Raw genomic sequence first — 21600 nt, 5'->3', positions numbered from 1 at the left:
TTAAGGGCGAGTCAGGTGCCTTCCCCCTGAGTTACACCCTGGGCAGCTAGGACCAGAAGAGTGGAGGTGGCTGAGCAGGATTGGAGCGAAGCAGCAGGGCTCTCTGCATGTGCTCATCACTTCTTAGAGGACCCGGGCGCTCCCCTGCAGGTGCCCTAGCAGTTGTTTTTTTGGAGAAAAATCCGTGCTGATGTTTTATTCCCCTCTCCAAGAACGACTTGAGTTCTTGGCTCCATTTTTCCTATCACTGATTCTAGTGAAGTTGCTGCTCTCTTTAGCAGTAATTCACCGGGAGAAGAGAGTAAACACGTTAATGAAGAACATACCTCTAAAATAAAATAAGAGTGAGAAAGGAATTCAAGACAGTAGTGATGTTTTTCTCTTTCCATCATGACAAGCATTTTATTGAGCTGCATTTTCTAACACTCAAGAATGTATATCATGATCAGGAAGTGACTAGTCAATTAGGCGGTTTTAGTCTCTGTTCCTGCTTAATAGAATAAAGTAGCTTTAAAAGAAATCTAGGTACATATGGGAACATCACTCTGTGATGACTGTACCATTTTTGAGGGGTGGTAATTTTTAAAATTCAGCTCTAATACAGAACCTTTTTTTGCTATTTTAATTAAACTAAATTTAATATAATTCTCCTTAATTAGTTCTGTAGTATCTTTCTTTAAACAAGATTGAGTGGAATGATAGGAGACTGACAAGCCAACAGTAAGTGGCACTCAGGTAGAAGTTGGGGAGTGTGTCCAGCATTAGAATATCATCCCAACCTGGGAGGCTTTCCCCAGGACGCCGGCAGTCAGGCACTTGGAGGCTCAGAGAGCCTTCCCCAGGCAGAAGGCACCTCCACCCCAAGACACAGCCTCATGAATATGCATCGGGGAGGGTTCAGGTGGAGATGGAAGCATCTGCCCAATGTAGTCCTCCAGAAGGTACTGTCTCTAGCGCAGAGCCACCGGCAGCGGCTCGCTCTGACAGCTGGCACCTTCCTGCATGCGTGTGAACGGCTTCCCTCCATGCTTTCTGTGTGACCACCTGGCCCTGCCAGCACCCACCAGCAGCATGCTGCGCTAGCCCCGCATGCCCACCGGTGATGACATGTCCCCGGCCCTCCCTGCCTTACTGGGGTCCTTCCCTGGAAAGAGCTTCGCCCTCTCAGGACAAGACATGTGCTGTCAGGTTTAAACGGTGCTTGATATTCTGTTAAAGTCAGTGGGAAACTGATCCCGTCTTGGGGCTATGAGTCTTAATCCTTTTTTCACTTGGTGAAAAATGGAAGTGTCTACTAGAATGGTGACCAAGGTGATTTATTTATCAGAGGAACCCACAGCAGGAGCCCTCATGGTTGGTGGGACTGGGTGGGCAGCGGCCCCGCCCCTGCTGTCACACTGGGGGACACAAGGCGCGAGGGCAGCTCCCAGGGAAGGAGCAGATGGAGAGGAGAGCTGTGACAGCGCGGTGCAAGGAGCCACCACCTGGAGTCGCCTCCTCAGAAAGCAGGACTACCCTACAGCAAAGATGGGAATTGTCCTAACTCCCGGGCACCAGGGAGATGAGGGGACAGCAGTTATGTTTTTTAAAAGGTATGGAGAAATATGCCTGCTTTGAGGGCCGAAGTGAGAGTGGACACTCATGCCTCTTCCTCTCCCTTCAAGAAATAAGAGTCATCACTAGCTCCTTCGCCTCCTCCCGTCCTCAGCCCCCAGGACATTCTGGTTCTTCAAGCACAGGTGACACACAGAGACAGAAGGGCACAGAGCTGCCAGCAGTCTGCAGTGTTGGACTGATTTATTTCCAAGCCCTATCTTGAGAAACAGAATTTTTTTTTTCCTGTTAAGAAATGAAAATTCTAAAGCAAAGCTAGCTCACAGAATGCTGAGTCATTCAGATTGCTGCTTAATATTCAGGTTCTTTAAGAGATGGAACTGCTGCTTTTTCCTATTGTTTTAATTGTGAATAAGTTGACAGAGAATTTGGAATCATTTCAGGGTCAAGGGAAAACAGGTACAGCAGAAATTCATTAGCAGCAGGTGATTTCTGCATGCCCACGACTGCAGTGGCTCAGCTACTTGTCAGAAAAATGTGGGGAGGGCAGGTGTCTGCCGCTGCAGCATTAGGCAGAAAGAATGTGGGTGCCAAACAGAGACGGGGCTTGGGGTGCGGCCACGTGCCATCGTTCCCCCATGTTCACACTCATGAGGCATGGAGTGAGTTCTCCAGGGCTGGGAAGCAAGGAGCTGCCCCAAATCCTGCCAGCCTCATGTGAGGTGGTCGGCTGACATCTTTTGGTAGAGGATGTTTTTCACACGTCATGTAATGTGGCTGTCCATCGTTCCTGGCACTGGAATGCTCGCCAAGTCACCGGGTGGGCAGGATTCCATCTGAGAGAGATCCAGCTCATCTTCTATGTGCTGTGAGGGGAGAGGGAAGGCGAGGGGTCCTTCAGACTGCAGCCACTTAACTGAGGCCACCAGATAGTTAGAAGGAGAGCTGGAATATAATATATCCTATTTATTCGGCAACACTTGCGTGTGACAAATACAGGGATATGAAGCATAACTAAGCCATTTAATTTATCAGTTATGCTTTTTCCTTTGTCTTTTTCTTTTTTTTTTTTTTTTGTTTGAGACAGAACCTCGCTCTGTCACCCAGGCTGGAGTGCAATGCTGCCATCTCAGCTCACTGCAACCTCCACCTCCTGGGTTCAACCGATTCTCCTGCCTCAGCCTCCCGAGTAGCTGGGATTACAGGCACCCGCCACCAGGCCCGGCTAATTTTTTTTGTATTTTTAGTAGAGACAGGGTTTCACCATGTTGGCCAGGCTGGTCTCAAACTCCTGACCTCAAGTGATCCACCCACCTCAGCCTCCCAAAGTGCTGGGATTACAGGCGTGAGCCACCGCGCCCAGCCTGTGCCTTTTCTTAACAGAATTATTGGTGCTGGGATCCCTTTGGATGATGACTTTGGTGGAAGAGGGCTCACATGTGATTGCCACAGCTGAGGTCTAAGTGAAATTCACCATAGGTGTCATGTGCATTGGAAAAAGGATTTTTGGAAAAGCTTCACCTGCAAAGGCAATTTGAGCTAGCCGTCCTGGTGTCCTACTTGGGGCAGGCAGGGTTTCTCAACAGCCCTCAGTGTACAATAGGAGCACGGGTCAGAAAACCTCAGGAAGGGTTCAGAGCTTGGACTCATGGTGCCCTGAGATCAGTGGCCTTGGTTCCTCTTGGTTCCTGGTCCTCTTGGCCCATGAGGAAATGCCTTCCCATCACAGTTTCTAGGTCCTCGGCTGCCTTCCCCCCTCCTTACCCCCATGCATGGTGATGGAGAGAGGAGCCTAGAAGGAAACCCTGGCTCAGAATGTTCTTCAGGTGGCACTTTGCCTCTGTATCAGGTGTCCAAGATAACATTTTCGATTGAGGATCTAGGTGGGAGGGCAAGGAAAGCCATTGGCTTGTGGAAATGCAGATGGCCTCCGCTCCTGGACGTCACATGCCCCTGCACCATTCGGGCCGTTTGACGACAGACCTGTGCTAGATTTCAGAGCGAGCTCTCACCTGCCTACGTCAGCCCTCGGTACAGTGGGTCTTGCAGTGGCTTTTCAGAGCCCCTGTGTCCTGTGACTGCGGGGAGAGGCGCATTGTCTCCTAGACGGAGCACGGCAGCCACTGCACAGCACACAGTCCTGTGGGCTCTGGCAGTGGCGGGACCTCTTGAAGCTGGGTGGCAGATGAGAGATGCACCGTGGCCCAGGTGCTCTCCCTGGCTTACCTGTTGAACCTGATTATTTGGAAACTTATTTCTGCAGAGCCTTGGATTTCAAATTGGAAATATGTCCTATATTCTAACTTCTGATTCCTTTTTCAAGCCTCAGTTTGCCCATTTCCACCTTAAGTTAATAGTGCTCTCATTCTGATGTACGATGCAGGAACATGTTTGCCGTGGTGAGAAAGAAAGGGGTTCTTTAAAAATGTGCTGGTTAGAGCCAGTGTTTCCAGCTGTTTACCTATATAAGTCAAAATCCAGTGTCTGTATAGTCACTTACCATTTCAGTTCTATGAAACAATAAAATACAGTACAGGGTTTTTGTTGTTGTTGTTGTTTTGTTTTTTTTTTAGATGGAATCTCACTCTTGTTGCCCAGGCTGGAGTGCAATGGCGCAGTCTCAGCTCACTGCAACCTCCACCTCTGGGGTTCAAGCAGTTCTCCTGCCTCAGCCTCCTGAGTAGCTGGGATTACAGGTGTGCACCACCATGCCCCGCTACTTTTTGTATTTTTAGTAGAGACAGGGTTTCACTATGTTGACCAGGCTGGTCTCGAACTCCTGACCTCAGGTGATCCGCCTGCCTCAGCCTCCCACGGTGCTGGGGTTACAGGCATGAGCCACCGCGCCTGGCCTGCTTGGTTTGTTTTTTATCCAGCTGTATCCATTCTGATTAAAGTGATGTTTTTCCTTCCCCCTCCTTCCAATACTAATTCAATGGAAGACTTTTATTTGTTGTGTTATTTTCAGGAATAGTAGATACCAACTTATATAATTTCACTATTGTTAGTTATGTGCTATTATTATGTGAGTGCCCTAACATTTATCCCTGGTTCAGAATATGAAGGCTCTCTGCTCTGGTGAAATGTGTGTACCAAGAAATTGACTAGGAAGAAAAACATTATTTCTAATAAACCTGTTATCCTTCTCTATATTTTAATTTTACGTTAGGGGAAACGTCCATGTTTAATTGGAACTATTCACCACTGTCATTTTTAGTCTGGATTGTTGGAAGTGATGAGCACTGCACTGAAGTGCCCTTTGAGTGGGTGAAGGTTCTGGCCTCTGAGCCGTTGTTAAAGGGGAAGAGTAGAGCACACGTGCATCCAGAGAGGGGGCCGCCCTCTTCTGAATTTCAGACAGTGACGTGTCTATTGACAGCACTTGTTCATTCCCTGCACACTCATTTACCTAATACCTAGTATGGGCCTGGTATTGTTAGTCCCTGAAAATCCCTATCCTGAGGATGTAGTTCCCATCTTGTAGACCCACACGGTCTAATAAGGGAGACAGTTACATTAACTTTAAAACATGTGGTCTGTGCATTGTTAGTGACAACCACATAGAAGCACCAAGGACCAGAGAGTCTCACTTATTGTAGGGAGAAATGGAAGGCTCACAGCAGCCTTCCTGTAGGAGGTGGCATCAGAGCTGGACTTAGAGGACAGATTTGGAATCAGACTAGTGTTTGTGTTCTGGTTAAAGATTAGTACATATAAAGTGCCAATTGCAGTGCCTGAAACATGGTATGTTCTCTAAAACTGACAACCACCACTGCTGTCATCATCATCGCCATCATCATCATCATCTGCCAGACCTTATTCATAGTAAAATATATTGTGCTAGGAATTAATTGATTTAGTTGTGTATAAATATCACAAAGAGAAGAAACTTTGGCAGTAGTTCTGATTATTTATTTGTGGACCAAACAAAACAGTTAATCCAAAAACCAAAATTAGCCCCTCCAAAAGTCACAAACTCTTGTAGCAAAAGATTCACAGAACAAACTGGTAGAAAATGTATGGAATGTTTCCAGAGCAATAATTTATTATTGTTATTTTTAATGAATTAGTAAGTGAATATTTTAAACATGTCTGTTAAAACATGTTAAAAAAACATGTTTTTACTTCTAATGTGAATATCAATAGACATAACATATAAACAATCTCTTTAGGGTCTTCAATGATTTTTTTAGAGTCTGAAGAGATTCTGAGACCAAAAAGTCTAAGAACCCCTGTTCTAGCGAACAAGATCTTCCTGGAACTCTGTTCCCCAGGTGACCCTTGTGCTGCAGGGAAGCAGGAGAGCTCAGGCTGCCTGGCCCGTGTACAGGCTTTTTTTGACCAAATATTCGTTAACATTTGCTTCCGGTCTCTCCAAGCGAGTGGTTCTCAGTCTTGGCTGCACATTGGAATCACTTGGGGTGATTAACAAAGATGCCAGTCCTCACCCCTAGACTGAGTGATGTGGTTGGTCTGGGATGTAGCTATAACATCATGATTTTTTAAATCCCAAATGATTTTGATGTGAAGTTAAGGTTGAGAACCACTGTTCAAGCCAATGAGAAGGTAGCCAATTTGGTAATGGCAGAATAGGGCAGCAACAGCCTCTAGATTACTCATTTATTTAACTTTCATTGCTACTAAAAATCTCAGGGAAACTACATCAAGTCCTTGTTATCAAAGTTCAAAATATTACTTTCCATAAAAAGGTGACAAATAAGAAATTTTGACAGCAGTTTAATCATTTTGCTATGTAGATTTTTAAAAAATAGTAGTTAGACATACTTTGTCTAAACAAGGATAGATTCTTAGCACACTTCTTAGGTTCCCCCTTCATATACCATCAATTAGACTCTTTTTTAATTATTTATTCATTTATGTATTTATTTATTTTTTTGAGACAGAGTCTCACTCTGTCGCCCAGGCTGGAGTGCAATGGAGCGACCTCGGCTCACTGCAAGCTCTGCCTCCTGGGTTCAAGCAATTCTCCTTCCTCAGCCTCCCGAGTAGCTGGGATTACGGGCATGTGCCACCATGCCCAGCTAAGTTTTGTATTTTTAGTAGAGGCGGGTTTTCTCCATATTGGTCAGATTGGTCAGGCTGATATCAAACTCCTGACCTCAGGTGATCCGCCCACCTTGGCCTCCCACTACGCCTGGATAATTAGACTCTTTTATTTATTTATTTATTTGTTTATTTATTTTTGAGACGGAGTCTCGCTCTTTTGCCCAGGCCGGACTGCAGTGGCGCTATCTCTGCTCACTGCAAACTCCGCCTCCCGGGTTCACGCCATTCTCCTGCCTCAGCCTCCTGAGTAGCTGGGATTACAGGCACCCGCCACCGCGCCTGGCTAATTTTTTGTATTTTTAGTAGAGACAGGGTTTCACCGTGTTAGCCAAGATGGTCTCGATCTCCTGACCTCCTAATCCGCCCGCCTCGTCCTCCCAAAGTGCTGGGATTACAGGTGTGAGCCACCGCGCCCGGCCACTAGACTCTTTTAACTCAGCCTCTGAGTTCCGTATTGTGCAGCAGGACTTGTTAGACCTTTCCAGAGGCTGCTGTCCTCTTGGTCATCCTTGTGGGCACTGTCAGCCCGCTCTGATTTCCATCCACCAAGTCCTCACCAAAGGATTCAGGTGCATTTAGAAGCATCCATGTTACCATTATATTGGAGCAATCAAAACATAATATGGATGGCGCATCTATTGCCGTGAATACTCTTTAAATTTATAGACGATGGGTGCATTCCAAAGCGCAAATGAAATTATTTTTATGCTCACAATTTTGTATTATCAAGAATATAACTCCATTTATTTTGTAGTCAGCATTTTTCTTTATAGATTATTACTATTTTAAACTTTATGATGAGTTGGTAGTTACCACTCTCAATGTTGGTATGTTTATCTCCATACTAAACTTTTTGATGAAGTTTGATGGATCATTAAGAATGATGCAGGCGAATAGAAATATTAACAGTTTCAAATTTGAAACAACTGCTCTCTTGAAATCAAGAGAATCCTGCTCTTGATTCTAAAACCACATCTCCAAGAGTGAATGTTGGAAAGAGATGGGAAGCAAGCCTCTGTTTAAGGAGGTGGTCTCCGATCCTCCGAGAGGTCAACGTGAAGAGAAATGAGTTTTGCATTTTGACTTGTGCACTCCCCCAACCCTTGACTAGTGAACATGCTTGGTTGACCCCTCTCCTTAGCCTTTCAGGACAGCAGGTTTTACAGAATAATTAGGCAGGTGCATATTCTGAGCCCCAGGAGTCTTTGCTACAAACCCGTTCCATCCCATTCCCTGCTAGTCTAACCTTAAGGATAGACATCTGCTTATACACAGGGCAAAAGTGTGCTTTTTTCTGCAGTTTTTAAGTCATGCCTTAGAATATGGTTCTAAACCGAGGGTGTAGCCCACCTCTCCAAGGCCAGGCTTGCACTAATGAAACGGGAAGTTGCTGGGTTTGTCTTGAGAATGGCCAGTACATCTACTCCAAATGCTACCCCAGGAGGCAAGTATATTCCTCCCCCGACCCCGATTAAGTTTCTAGGTTTAGGCCCTTACAGGGGCGCTTTGTAATGTCCCCTTATAGCACTTCGTTTATTTGATTTTTAAACGCTAGTATCATCACAGCTGTGTATCTGGCCCCCCATCTGCCAGCACTCACACCGCTAGGCTGAGCTCCTGGAGGGGGCATGTGCTCTGTTTGTTGACAAAAAGATTAGCTAAAGCCCAAGGATGGAAACTAAGGCCCCAGGCCGTGATTGCCCACGTTTCTTTGTGGACAGCAAATCTTAGAAACATCATGGGGGAAGGGGTGTGTGTGTTCCGCGCTTGTCTGTGTGGGAAGGGGTTGATTGGTTGGGTCTGTTCTTTCGCTCCTGATAGAGTCTTCTCAAAAACCTCTCACAGGCTCCGTCCATGCCACATCGGTAGCAGCCTCAAGAGTGGAGCAGGCACTGTCGGAAGTGGCTTCGTCTCTGCAGAGCAGTGCCCCTAAGCAGGGCCCGCTGCACCCCTGGATGACGCTGGCACAGATCTGGCTCCATGCAGGTACCCTCCGCCCTACCCACAACTCGCTGCTGTGCCAGAGCCTGTACCCACAACCCGCTGCTGTGCCAGAGCCTGGGCGCTTGTCTGTTTAGCCCACACCCCTCATGAGGAGAGATCAAAGCTTCACAGCCATGCACCAAAATGTTACTACTTCTTTTCAGGAACCACAAGTGACTCTGTATCCCCCAATCCCTCTCCCCTGCCTCGGTGCCCTGGCACAGAGCAGACATCTAGGAAAGTTTTCTGGATTGACTCTAAGGATTCTTGGGGAGTTTGCCATGTGGGTTGCAGGGTTTGTGCTGTAGAGACTGTCTTTGTGAGTGACTTGGAGTCATAGCTGTACCAACTGGGTAGATTTGAGTTAAAGTATTTAACTCAGCCTCAGTTTCCAATTCTGTATGATGGGCTTAGGAATAACACCCATCTCCCAGGGTTGATGAGTGCAATGCCTGGCACACCTTGACAGTGAATTCTTGGAGTCCCTGAGAGAGGGCCAGGAGGTGTTAAGGACACAGATGTCTTTATAAAGCCAGGGAAGGGGCTGTGTGTTTGGTGCCCCTATGAGCCTATGCTCCTCTGCCCCTCTCTGATGGCTCTCTCCGTAATTTCATAGAGAGACAGCAACAGCCTCTGACCTGGAGACTGGCCTGGAAGCGGGGCATGAGTGCCCCTTCCCCAGTTCCCAGGGCACTCTGCTGGCTCAGCGATGCTTCTGCACCACTAAAAAGCCCAAAAATAAATGCAGTGTCCAGGCTTTTTTTTTTTTTTGAGACGGAGTCTTGTTCTGTCACCCAGGCTGGAGTGCAGTGGTGCAATCTCGGCTCACTGCAACCTCTGCCTCCCAGGTTCAAGCGATTCTCCTGCCTCAGCCTCCCAAGTAGCTGGAATTACAGGCGCCCACCAGCACGCCCAGCTAATTTTTGTGTTTTTAGTAGAGACGGGGTTTCACCATCTTGGCCAGGCTGGTCTCGAACTCCTGACCTCAGGTGATCCATCCACCTTGGCCTCCCAAATTGCTGGGATTACAGGCGTGAGCCACCGCGCCTGGCCTGTGCAGGCATTTTAATAACGAGAATCCCACTACACTGCGCTTCCAAGAAATAATGGCTGTGGATTTACTTACATATTTATATTTCAACATAAAAGGTAATTCCCCTCCTCAGGTTTCATCACTTCATCTGTATAGCCCTACCTGGGCCTTCTCAGGCTTGACTCTTACAGTGTGTGGTGAAAGCCCACATTTGGCTGAGAAGGGTGCTTATTATCCACCAGTTGTCCCTCTGTTGACTCCTTTTTTGCCAAGGCTAATCGTATGATATTCCACCCTGTTTGACACCACTGGCAGGCCTTCGCATTGAAAACATGTTTGGATTTACCTGGCCTTGGCATGCCGCAGAGCCCAGATCAGTCAGCCTTTTCTGTGTTGGCATCTTCAATTGCACCATAACGACTACCGTAAATTAACAAATTATATTCTTCTAAGCAGAAGTACAAAAGAGGGGTGATTCATGAATTCGCAGTTGTTCTTCTCTGCTGCAGATGCCTGCAGCATTTGGCCTCTTTCTTAGAGAGGTCCCAGACATTCTGGCTCTGAGGGCCAAGGAGTAGCAGTAACGCCCCCTCCACAGCTCCCTTATGCAAAAGTCCAGTTCCTGGCTGAGAACTCTGATGGCTGTCCTAGTCAGTTACCCCCATGAACAACAACTACAGAGAACAGAAAGGGAAGGAGTATGGTTTAGTGTCCAGGCCAGGTAAACCTGAACTTGTGGGGCTGGTGTAGGGGCAGAGTTGCCTTTTAAATTGGTCTCAAAGTTGGGTTTCTGAAGAGCTGAAGTCTAAAACACTAGAAGGGCTGAAGGCCATCCCTCCAGGGTGGAACTAGCCCCCCTGACCTCGAAGGTGGTGCTTCTCTTGCTTGTTTCTCAGAAAACTTAATGACCTGAAAGTCAACATATTCCAGGAGAGCTCTGTCTGGTGTCTTGCTGCCCCCAACTCAGTTATCCAGAGACTTTGCCCCACTTTGCGTGGCCTGCCGTGACTGTTGGGGAGGAAATTTTGTAGCTGATTATTAGAATATTGAAGAACTTAATGGCTAAGATTCAGCTTGGAGCTATCCTTTCATTTTATTTTTTCGGGGGGTTGGAGTCTCACTCTTTGGCCCAGGCTGGAGTGCAACGGTGTGATCTCAGCTTACTGCAACCTCTGCCTGCTGGGTTCAAGCAATTCTCCTGCCTCAGCCTCCCAAATAGCTGGGATTACAGGTGCCTGCCACCATGCTCCACTGATTTTTGTATTTTTAGAAGAGACAGGGTTTCACCATGTTGGCCAGGCTTGGTCTCGAACTCCTGACCTCAGGTGATCCGCCTGCCTCAGCCTCCTAAAGTGCTAGGATTACAGGTGTGAGGCACTGTGCCCAGCCTTCTTGGAGCTGTCCTTGAATTTTAATATAATCACACAAGATCCGTTTCTCATTGCATGGCCCATAGGACAGAGTCAAGTTCTCCTTCCTAGCGAATGGGTGTGACTTTACTATTCTAGAAGGTGGTGGAATTGAACTATGGAAAGTGACTGTCGACCCTGTAAACCCTGAGCAGACTGTGCTGTATGCATACGGTGAGCATTGCGTGTAGGACGAATGAATGGAGTCAATTAGGATCTTTTTGGAATTTGTGCCATATTGACTGTTTCAAAGCAATGACTTTGCTTGAGTCAAGATTTAGAATCGTATCATATATTCACATAGTTCTTCAAGAGGAAAATTTAGAAGACAGTTTCCACTGCACTGCCAGGTTTTACCTTATGTGATTTGAGCTCCACTGCTCTGAGAGGCAAAATAAATGTGACTCGATTTTTTGGCAGTTCATGGAAACCAGGTAACCTCTGTTTCCTGTGTCCATCATCAGCTCCCACAATACTGCCAGAGCCCATAAGTTTTGTAAGGTTTAGAAGAAATTAGTTAGATCAAGGCCTGACACCCAAAGCCATGGTGTCTGAGTGGCATTTGTGGGCCTGTTCTCTCCTGGTGGTTTTTTCTGGTGAACTGAGTACAGTGGGAGCTCGTGATGGGAGCCCACAGTGGAGGTGGACCCAGATTTGAGGCTTGCAGGAAAGGTCACTCGGAGATGACCTTGGATTTCCAGCAGAGAAATCTATTGTAGCAGAGGGTCCCTAGGCCACTTGTCTGTGCATGTATACGACAAGGAGATAGTGAATAGGACACCTGTGCCGCCAGCTGCTTTGTAAGGGGACAGGCCCAGGAGATGAGGGATGCTTGCCTCTATAGCAGGTCCCCACTTTCTGTATGATAGGTGCTCCCTTCCATAGGTCCATGGCACACAATTGAAAAGCCACAAAGTGAAAAGGCTCCCTCTTATCCCTGAGCATCAGTCACCCCCGCCACAGGCAACCACTGTCACCGGTTCTGTGCATCTTCCAGAAATCTCACATGCTGTACTTTGTCCCCCACCACCCCCTGAATGTGCTACCTGGTAGGTCAGTGCACATCAGCACCTGTAAGGTGACTTATACTTTGTCACAGCTACAGAGTATGTCTACTGTATGGTTAGACCATCATTTAACCAATACTCTACTGATTAACATTTAGATTTGAATCTTAAATTCAGCTGATAACATTTAGATTATTATGGCAATTTGTGCCATATTGACTCTTTCAAAGCAATGATTTTGCTTGAGTCAAGATGTAGAATCATATCATACCTTCACATAGCCTTTTAAGAGGTAAATTTAGAAGAAAACAGCTTTCACTGCACTGTCTGGTTTTACCTTATGTGGTTTGAGCTCCCCTACTCTAGTATTTTGCCATTACAGATAATGCTTCAATAAGTATCCTTATACACAGTCTACCCTTTACATTCTCAGGTTCTGCATCCACGGATTTAACCAACCTTGCATTAAAAATATCTGAAAAAAATCTGTCTGTACTGAACAAGTACAAACTTTGTCTTCTTGTCATTATTCCCTAAACAATACAGTATAAGAACTATTTAAATAGCATTTACATTGTATTAGGTATTTTAAGTAATCTAGAGATGATTTAAAATACACAGGAGGATGTGCATAGGATAATTTAAAATACACAGGAGGAGGTGCAAATCCTGCACCATTTCATATCAGGGACTAGAACATCCATGGATTTTGGTATTCAAGGGAGGTCCCAGAACCAATTCCCCATGGATACTGAGGGCTGACTGTGTATTTTTTTTTATCTGTAAGATAAACTCTAAACAGTGGAACTGATGGATGAAAGGGTGTGTACTCTTTAATTTTGATAAGTTTTGTCCATTGCCTTCCACAGAATTGTACCAGTTTACATTCCAGTCAACAATGTGCTAATGTCCACTTTCTCACGCCCTTGCCAACACAATGAATTCTCAGAATCCTTGATCTTTCCAGTCTGACAAGTAGAAAATGGTATTTCAGTTTTCTGTCCATAGCTTTTGACCATTTATCTTCTTAGATACTGAGCTTTTCCTTTTTATTTCTAAGCATTTATTGTGTGTCAGAAAAATCTGCCTTGTCTCTGAAATAGGTGCTGTAAACATCTTCTTCCAAGGGTTGTTTTTTTTTTTTTTTTTAGTTTTTGTTTGTCTTTTTTGCCATTTTTAAAAATAAATTTATCAATTTTTTCTTATGGCATCTGTGCCTCCCATGATATTTGGAAAGCAACTATTCATGTTTATGGTTTCTTTTCCTAAAAGTTCCAGGTATCTTCCAGTGCCATTTGTCTATATACTATTCTGTAAAGAAAGTCAGAGAAAGGTTATTTTCTCCATTTTTGCAATGTGGGAGCCCAGGCTGGATAGAAGTGAGCACCTTTGCAGTCTCACTATGCAGAAGTCAGGAGAGCCCCATTAGAGCATGGGATGTGGCACCTCAAGACATGGTTCCTCAGGAGCCATTCCTCATCTTCCTTGAGTGCACACCTTACTGCTGGCATTGGAAATCTGCATGTCCACAGCCCTTCAGCACTGAGCCAGGGTCTTTTCCAAACCAAACAGCTTCTTGGTGCCCATTTTTCAATTTCCACCTTGGGACGGCAGCTAAAAATGACTTTGCGGTAGGTGGTTAATTTTTGCTTGTTACTTACTAATAATTACAGCTTTCACTTTGGCACCTCTCATGGTTGAAACCAGCGGCTATTCTTAGATGTGCAAGATCAGATTTTCTGATTTCTGCTGGAAATTTAAGGCTGTAATACTCTCACAAATTCCTTGGCCCTGGCCTGGCCTGGCCTGGCCCCTTTGCCCAGACTCCTCCCAGGCACCAGAGGTTGCATCAGCAGGGTAAAGGGGTAATCCCGTAGCCTTGCCCTGTTCGTGACGAGATGAAGACAGTTCCCAGACAGGTGGTGTGTGCAGTCACTGTACAGGGAGCGCCTGTGAGAGGGAACACGACGTCCCTGAGGGTCAAGCCTGTCCAGCTAACGTTTACCACACTCCGTAGATGTGTCAGTTGCTATTCCAAGGACTTTAATATGTCTTAATTTGTTCAGTCCTCATAATAACCTTATGAGGTATAAATACCAGTATTCACTCCATTCCATAGGTGAAGAAACTGAGACACAGCTATCAGGTCACTTGCCGAAGGTTACGTAGCTAAAGATTTAGAAAGCCACAATCTAAACCCAAGCAGTGTGGCCCCAGAACCCTAGCTCCAACCCACAGTAGGCACTCAGTTGTCAACACAGTATCGTCCAGCATCTCCACCTGCCACAGTGGAGCGAGGCACTGCAGTCCTTTGGTTATGAAGACAGACACAGCTCCTGGCCTTCATGGCGTTTGCAGATGTGGAACAGAACAATGACAGAAGCACTTAACTCCCTGTGCCAAGTGCTGGGGGGAGCACTGTAGGCCCCTGCGACCCCTCATAACACAAGGCCTCCCCCAACCAGGGGAGCCAGAGGGAGCCTGCACACACTTGGGCAGTGACCTCAGCAGTGACTAGCACCAGGTCAGGGACGATGGAGGCATATAACAGCATGTGGGAAGCCCTGGGGGCAGCCTGAGCTCTGAGTGTTAGAGGAATACTGGCCCCTGGGGCATGAACCCTGAGGAGTAAGCAGTAAAGCAGCCAAGGGGAGCCAGGAGAAGGGCCCAGGCTCAGGTCATGCCAGCACCCCTGGTAGCCATGTTAAGATCTTTTGGTTAATCCTAAAATCATTGGAAAGCTACTGAGCGACTTGAAGCAGGAGCATGAAAGGACCACTTTCAAAAGATCACTCCAAGCTGGGCACTACTCAGGAGGCTGAGGTGGGAGGATTGCCTGAGTCCGGCCTGGGCGACATAGCAAGGCCCCTCTCCAGAAAAAAAATCACTCCAGCTCAATGTGGAGAATGGATGGAAGGCAGTCAAAGTGGACGCCGGCAGAGCAGGAAATTGGGAGCATTGGTCCAGGTGGTGGAGGACAGCAGCTTGGTCTGCGGTCTCAATGGAGATGAAGAGGAGGGGACCCTGAGATGCCTTCTGAGGCAGAACTGATGGGACTTGCTGTAGGTTGGATGTTGAGGGGTGAAGGAAAAGGAGGAATACGGAAGGAAACCTGAGTGTGGGGCTTGAGTCTGTGGGTGACTGGTGACACCATTTGCTGCAATGAGGAAGCCTGGGGAAGAACTGATGAGTTGGAGTCAGGGAGGCAGAGACTTCAGAGTCCCACTTGAGCTTGGAAGCGTCAGGTGCCTGAGGACAAGGAAGTCAGGATGCCAGGCAGGCGGCTGGATGTTCCGGTCTACACTTCAGATCTGGGCTGGAAACATACCTTTAAGAGTTGGGATTTAAAGCCCCCTTTAAAGGCCTAAGATAGGTGCTAAGATGGCCTAAGAAGAGAATGTAGGTGGAGAAGTGAAAGGGCCAGACTGAGACTGAGCCCCTCCACATTTAAAGCTTGGGGAGCAGCCGGGTGCAATGGCTCATGCCTGTAATCCCAGCAGTTTGGAAGGCTGAGGCGGGTCAATCACCTGAGGTCAGGAGTTCAAGACTAGCCTGGCCAAAATGGTGAAACCCCATCTCTACTAAAAATACAAAAGTAGCCAGGTGTGGTGGCAGGCACCTGTAATCCCGGCTACTCGGGAGGCTGAGGCAGGAGAATCGCTTGAACCTGGGAGGTGGAGCTTGCAGTGAGCCGAGATTGCACCACTGCACTCCAGCCTGAGCAACAAGAGCGAAACTCCACCTTGAAAAAAGAAAAAAAGATTGAGGAGCAGAGGAAGAGCCACAGCAACTGAAGGGGAGTGGTCGGCAAGGCGGGAGGAAAGCAGCGCAGACGGCATCGCGGCAGCCAGTGGGGCAGGAAGGAGCCCATGCGGTGAAGGCGAGAACCTGGGTCTGACTCATCAGTTACAACCCTGGCCCCGCCATACACTAGCAGTAATACCTGGGCAAGCTATTCCCACTCCCACTGAGCCTCTGTGTCTTCTATTAAATGAAGAGAGTTAGGACAACCACATAACAGCAAACACATAACAACTACTAAAATAACGATTTTTAAGGAGGATGTGGCCGGTGGGCAGTGCCGCTGAGAGGTTGGGAATGTAGAGACAAAAGCATTTGCTGGACCTGATGTATGGGAATGTTGGTGATGGTGACGAGACTGGATTTAGTGGCGTGGTGGAGATGGATGCCATCTGGTGTGGGTTGCAGAGCAAATGGCAAGTGAGGAAGTTGAGGCACAGAAGGTGCACAGTTCTTGCAAGAAGAATCCCTCTGGAGCAGCAATGAGGGATGTGATGGGGAGCCTGGGGCTTGAAGGGGGCTGAAACCCGTTGGAGCATGTTGGTTGGGTGTGCGGAGCTGCGTAGGGACTGAGGAGGCTGAAGCCCATTGGAGCACATTGATTGCCCACAGGGATGATCAGGTAAAAATGAGGCCCTCGGCATCCAGAAGAGACGCGGGATGTGTGGAGGTGAAATGAATTCCTCCAGCAAGAGTGTGGTGGGGTCCAGGGCACAGGCAGAGGGGTTGGCTCTCAGCGACGAAGGCAGAAGAGACACAGAGTGGATAGAACAGAGGACACAGATGAGTTGTTGGTTTGGTGGCCAGAAGAGGCTCGGGGTCCACTTGGCTGGCTTCTGACTTCTCTCTGAGTGATGTGTCAAGGCAGCCGAGGGGATGGGTCAGGAGTCAGAACAGCAGGGCTGAGGCCAGGAAGGGCTAGCGCCTGTCACTGCTGCAGCTAGGGGAGGAGGAGCTCATCCTGCTGTGCCACGGAGCCCCTGGAGAAGGGATCCCTCTCGACAAACTGACACAGCCAGATGCAGACTCAGAGACTAATGGCAGTTGCACAGCCCGACCCTGGCAAAGACATTTGGCTGGGCCTTCAATGAGGCCAGAGCCTGGGCTGTGCTCAATTTGGGGACTTCATTTCCCAGCATGGGGCCTGGCCCAGAGAAGTTCAGGGTAGGACGGCACTTGAAGACAAAATCACTGCCTCCTTCCACTTGCTAACCCTTCTCAGACAAAGAAAGAATTAAGGCTAAGTCCAGTGAAAGCCGACAGAGCTGAAGGCCTCTCTAGGCCTTGAGGGCTTGGAAGGGTGACAGGAGACCCATCAGGACACAGGATCCCTTTCTGCTTGGCCCTTGTGCTGATTTTTATGTGAAAAAGAAGGTGGGCTCCAGGAGCACCCTCTGTGCTAGCAGACACCCTGCGATCAGGTGGGACCCCTCTGCCCTCCACAGCATCTCTCTTTAGGGAGGCAGGGTCAGGGGTAAAGGACATGGTTTGGAGGGGTCAGGGAGGCTGCCGGCTTGAGCTGCGAGGTCGGGAGGTACCTACTGCCATGCGTCCTTTCCGTCACGTTTCTCTGCCAGGCGCAGGTGAGGTAGAAGATCTCGGGGCCGTTCTGAGGGCTGCCTCCAGCCTAGACTGTTCCTTTGTGTGCGTTTCCGAAAGATGTCCCTTCTGAATAGACTAAGCCCCCAGAGAGAGCAGCCTTGGCTAGTGGAGGACACCTTTGTGAGAAGGAAAGGGCTTCCTTGCATTCCTCCAGGCTGGCGCAGCCCTGTCCAGGCATACAGCCTGCAGTGGGGCGCAGGCTGGTTGTCAGCCTCCTCAGCCCAGTGCCTGTGCATACCCTGCACAGCCAAGCCCAGGGCAAGCCCCTTGCAGCTGACATGAAGCAGGGGCTTGACAAGCATTTGATGAATGAATGAATGAATGAGGAAACTAGACCTGCGTGAGGTTCTGGGTGCATCTAGCACCAGGTCCCCCAGCCAGGAACACCACTTCACCTTGAGAGAGAAACCTTCATGGCGTAGCTCAGCCCTTTTAGGATCACGTCTCCAGTCTGGTTCAGCAAACCGTTCCAGGAAGCCCTCTGTGCGCAAGGCAGAGTTAGGGTGCGAGGAAGGAACAGGCTTGACCCAGCCCTGCAGGAGGGTTGGCACACTTGCGGCTCACTGTGACAGGGCAGATGAGGTCGAGGGGTGTCCCAGAGCACACGCAGGTGGAGGAATAATGGAAGGGTGAAAAGTGCTTGCCCTGGGTTTCTGGGGGGTCCTGGGCAGAGGGAAGCTGAAAGGCATTTGAGGCAAAAGAGGAGGTTGGAAAGGCGGCAGGGCCCTAATTTTGAATTTTAAATGCCAAGCAAAAGCATTTGGGTTATGTTCATGCCAAATAAGCTTTGTACACGGTGGGGAGATTTTATCCACAACATTTTTCATAGTAACCCAGTAGCAGGGACAAACCAAGGATTCCTAAGAGAACATTCAGAGCTTATGGAGCTCTCAAAATAAGGTAGGAAATATCCACACCCCTTGCCTTTGGTGAGAGGCAGTCAGCCACCAGCGGCCAGGACAGAATATCTGTCCCTGGAACCTCTTCAGAGAGTGACCTTCCAGACCCTCCCCTGCAGCTGGAGCACTGACCTTGCGCTGAAGTGTGTTCTTGTTGGCAGCTGATGGCGTTGAGTTCCCAGAGCCCGTTTCACTGTGCTGCTGTTCCTTTGGTACCAGTTCTTGTATCTCTTAATAAGCTTACAAGGCCCTTTATTTTTTTAAATTGAATTCACTCCTTGGTGAAAGGAAAGGGAGATTTCATTTGCTGTTGCTTCCCTGGCCTTCACCTGTCTTTGTTGATCTGTGCCACAGAAATGGCTGCCCTGCTCTGACCCACACCCAGCATTCAGTAATCTGCAGACTTTTCTTGAGCACCTACTAAGTTGTGTCCTAGGGGACCAGCCTGTAGATCCTCTGCTGAGGGATACAGAAATGACTGTGGCTAGGAGTTGTCTACAGTTTAGCGAGAAAGCCATACTGTTTCTATGTGAGGGGCTTTGGGAAAGTATAAATGATATTCTTTTCTTCCTGAGTTCCCAACCAGTGAAGATGAGGGAGGCAGATGGAGATCAAATCCCCAGCTCTGCTACTGGGGAGGTTGGGAGGAATATGTGGTCCTTGTTTGGGCTATGGACTCCCAGGAAAGAAGGCTTTTCAAGTAGTGCAGGTTCATAATCAATACTTGTGGCCTCATTCTGTCCTAGAGGCCCAGCCACATGCCTAGGCAAAGAAGGCTACATCCTGGGGTGATCTCACGGGTGGTGGGAAACCTTAGAAATCCTTTCCTTTTTATCTCCAACTCCATCTCAAACTACCTGATTGGTGTCTGAAACCCCACCACTAAAGCTTCATTCCTGGAGCCTAAGACGTTGTGCCCCATGCAAGTGTAATTTCCTCTTAGAGAGGGAATGGCTATTCAGAGTCATTGTCTTAAGGGGCCATGATGAAATGGAAAGGCTAGACCTGGATCCCCCAAATACTCTGACCCGGCAAAATAGAGCTGCGGGGCTCAAATGAGTCCGGTTATCTCTTTGCACCTCAGCTTCCTCACCCTGCGGTCTCCAAGAGAGCTTAGGCTTGACTGAGAGTTACTTACCCTCACCATTTGTGACTCGCTTTGGGCTCCAGGCTTCCTGGTGAATGGAAATTGCTGGAGGAAACCTATGGCACTGGTATAAGGCCTGTGCTCCTGACGGATGTGGCAGGAAAACGCTCAGCCTAGGGTTGATCCCTTGGCACGGCCTTGTCTTGATCCCTGCCACTCCTGTGTTGTCTGATGCCTGCCACTGCCCTGGGAGAGCTATGGGCCAGGCACAGGCCCCCCCACCTGACAGGTGGACAGGCCCAGAGAAGGTGATTGACTTGCCCAAGGCCACACACGAGGCGCAGGGCCAAGAACCAAGTCCTCCATGTTCTCATGACACTGTGGCTTGCAAATTGGAAACCCTAGTGTTCCCAGTGGCGCCTCGGAGGCAGAGAGAGGGGGGCAAACAAGAGGTAGCCACACTGCCCACTCTTAGGAGTCTTTTGTATCCTGGGGTAAGATCCCTTTGGAAGAAACAGCCTTCACTGGCGAAAATGGTTTGAAAATCACTGCAGGACATCGTGCCTTCAGTCTTTCCTTTTGAGCTGAAAACGGAGGGATTTGGGAGTAACCCTAGGCCTTGCATTTTGCTGTCACATCCATCAGGGTCACAGGCCTTATCAGAGCCATAGGTTTCCTCCAGCAACTTCCACAGCACTGAAAAGTGCCATGGGGGCTGGATTCTTTCCCTTACCGTCATGATCCTGACTTGGTTCCGTCTGTGTCTCCCATTTCCCCATCACGTGAAGGGAGCGAGAGCATCAGGCCTGAGGCTTAGGCAGGCTTGGCGACCAATGAGATACTTGGAATCACATTTGGTCTCATGGAGGACCCCTGGAGAGCAGGAATGACATGCACACAGTCTTATTGGCATTTACGGCTTTCTCCACGTTGATTCTTGTTCTGGACATGTTCATCCCTGCTCTCCCATGTCAGCCTTTGTTCATAATGCTCTAACTGGGAGAGGCTGGGCGGCCTCACCAGCCTATAGCATCTCCAGGACTGGGATCTTGGAAGTGAACTCACTCCCAGCTTGGCAGTGAGGCAGGAGCCAGGCGTGCAATGAGAGGGACGCTCTGTCCTGCTCCCCTGTGTTGCCACCGCACTCGAGAACCAAAACCTCAGTGGGCACACATTTGACTCTTTGGTGAGGGCGTTGAGGGAACTGTGTTACTGAAAGGCATCAGACAGCCCGATGGTGTCATTAGGAGGGTGTTTGTCTCCCAGAAGGGAGAGGTTTTGCCTGGTCCAAACTAAAGGACAGAGAAATGTCTTCTTTGTCCCTATAGAGTCCCCTGTGAGTATAGAAGTTCAGGAGTTACCGTCTGAGTTGAGTCTCCTGAGACCAGGAGGCAGGCGTGGCTGGGCGGTCACCTTCAGGGCTCAGTGCATGGTGCTGGAATTGCCTGAGTTTCTGTGTCTGCAGGAGTCACCCAGTATGCCCCTCCACAAGCCCCTGGGCTCCGTCATCTCTGGCAAGGAGGGACTGGCAGGCACAAGTACAGACAGAAGGCACTGGGTGCATCTGGGCCAGGCGAGGCCCGCTTTTTCCAGAGCCTTCTCTTGGGGAGAGAAGGCCTGGGGAGTCAGTCGTTGGTACAAATATCATCACCAGGAATGTGAGGTGTTCGAGGGAGGGACCGGCCAGGCTGATTGAGGTCAAAGGTCAGCAGCATCGCCACTAACCACAGCCATGAGATACACACCAGCCATTTCCCCGCCCCCGGGCCTGAAGCTGGGAGCCAGAAAGATGGATCTGCCCCAGCGCCTGCCAGGGCTATCCCTGGCATACCCAAGACCTCACAAAAATACTTACAGGGACCCTGCTATCAGGAGCTGCAGAGGCTGGGCTTTCCTTTCAGCTGAGGCGGGTGGTCAGAGAGCTCCCTGGGATGGCGGGATCCATCTGGGCCCTGAAGGAGGCTGGAGTGACGGCTTTACAGGCACAGGCCACAGAACTGGCACAAGTGTGGAGACAGGGACACCCACTGTGTGTGCAGAAGCAGCACTAGCAAGGCCAGAGCCCGGGGGTTCAGGGAGGCTGTAGGAAGCAGATAAGGGCAGTGCGCCAAGCTCCCAAGGCCTGCAGAGGAGTCGGATGTCACCCTGGGCCAGAAGA

The 21600-nt window shown here is 48.7% G+C and overlaps 1 protein-coding gene across 4 annotated transcripts in view; it reads left to right on the top strand.

Moving 5' to 3' along the window:
- Window positions 1-21600, top strand: part of TTC7B (tetratricopeptide repeat domain 7B) — a 275124-nt gene that overhangs the window by 214211 nt on the left and 39313 nt on the right. For all 4 annotated transcript variants that reach the window (XM_024348858.3, XM_024348856.3, XM_024348857.3 and 1 more), the window contains one exon: window positions 8467-8607. In XM_024348858.3, the coding sequence (XP_024204626.1) occupies window positions 8467-8607 (141 nt within the window). The remainder of the gene's footprint in view (window positions 1-8466; window positions 8608-21600) is intronic.

The sequence above is a fragment of the Pan troglodytes genome, chromosome 15 (assembly GCF_028858775.2).
Source record: "Pan troglodytes isolate AG18354 chromosome 15, NHGRI_mPanTro3-v2.0_pri, whole genome shotgun sequence".
Lineage (NCBI taxonomy): Eukaryota > Metazoa > Chordata > Mammalia > Primates > Hominidae > Pan > Pan troglodytes.
Note: the sequence above shows the minus strand (reverse complement) of the source record. Positions and strands in the feature narration are given on the sequence as shown.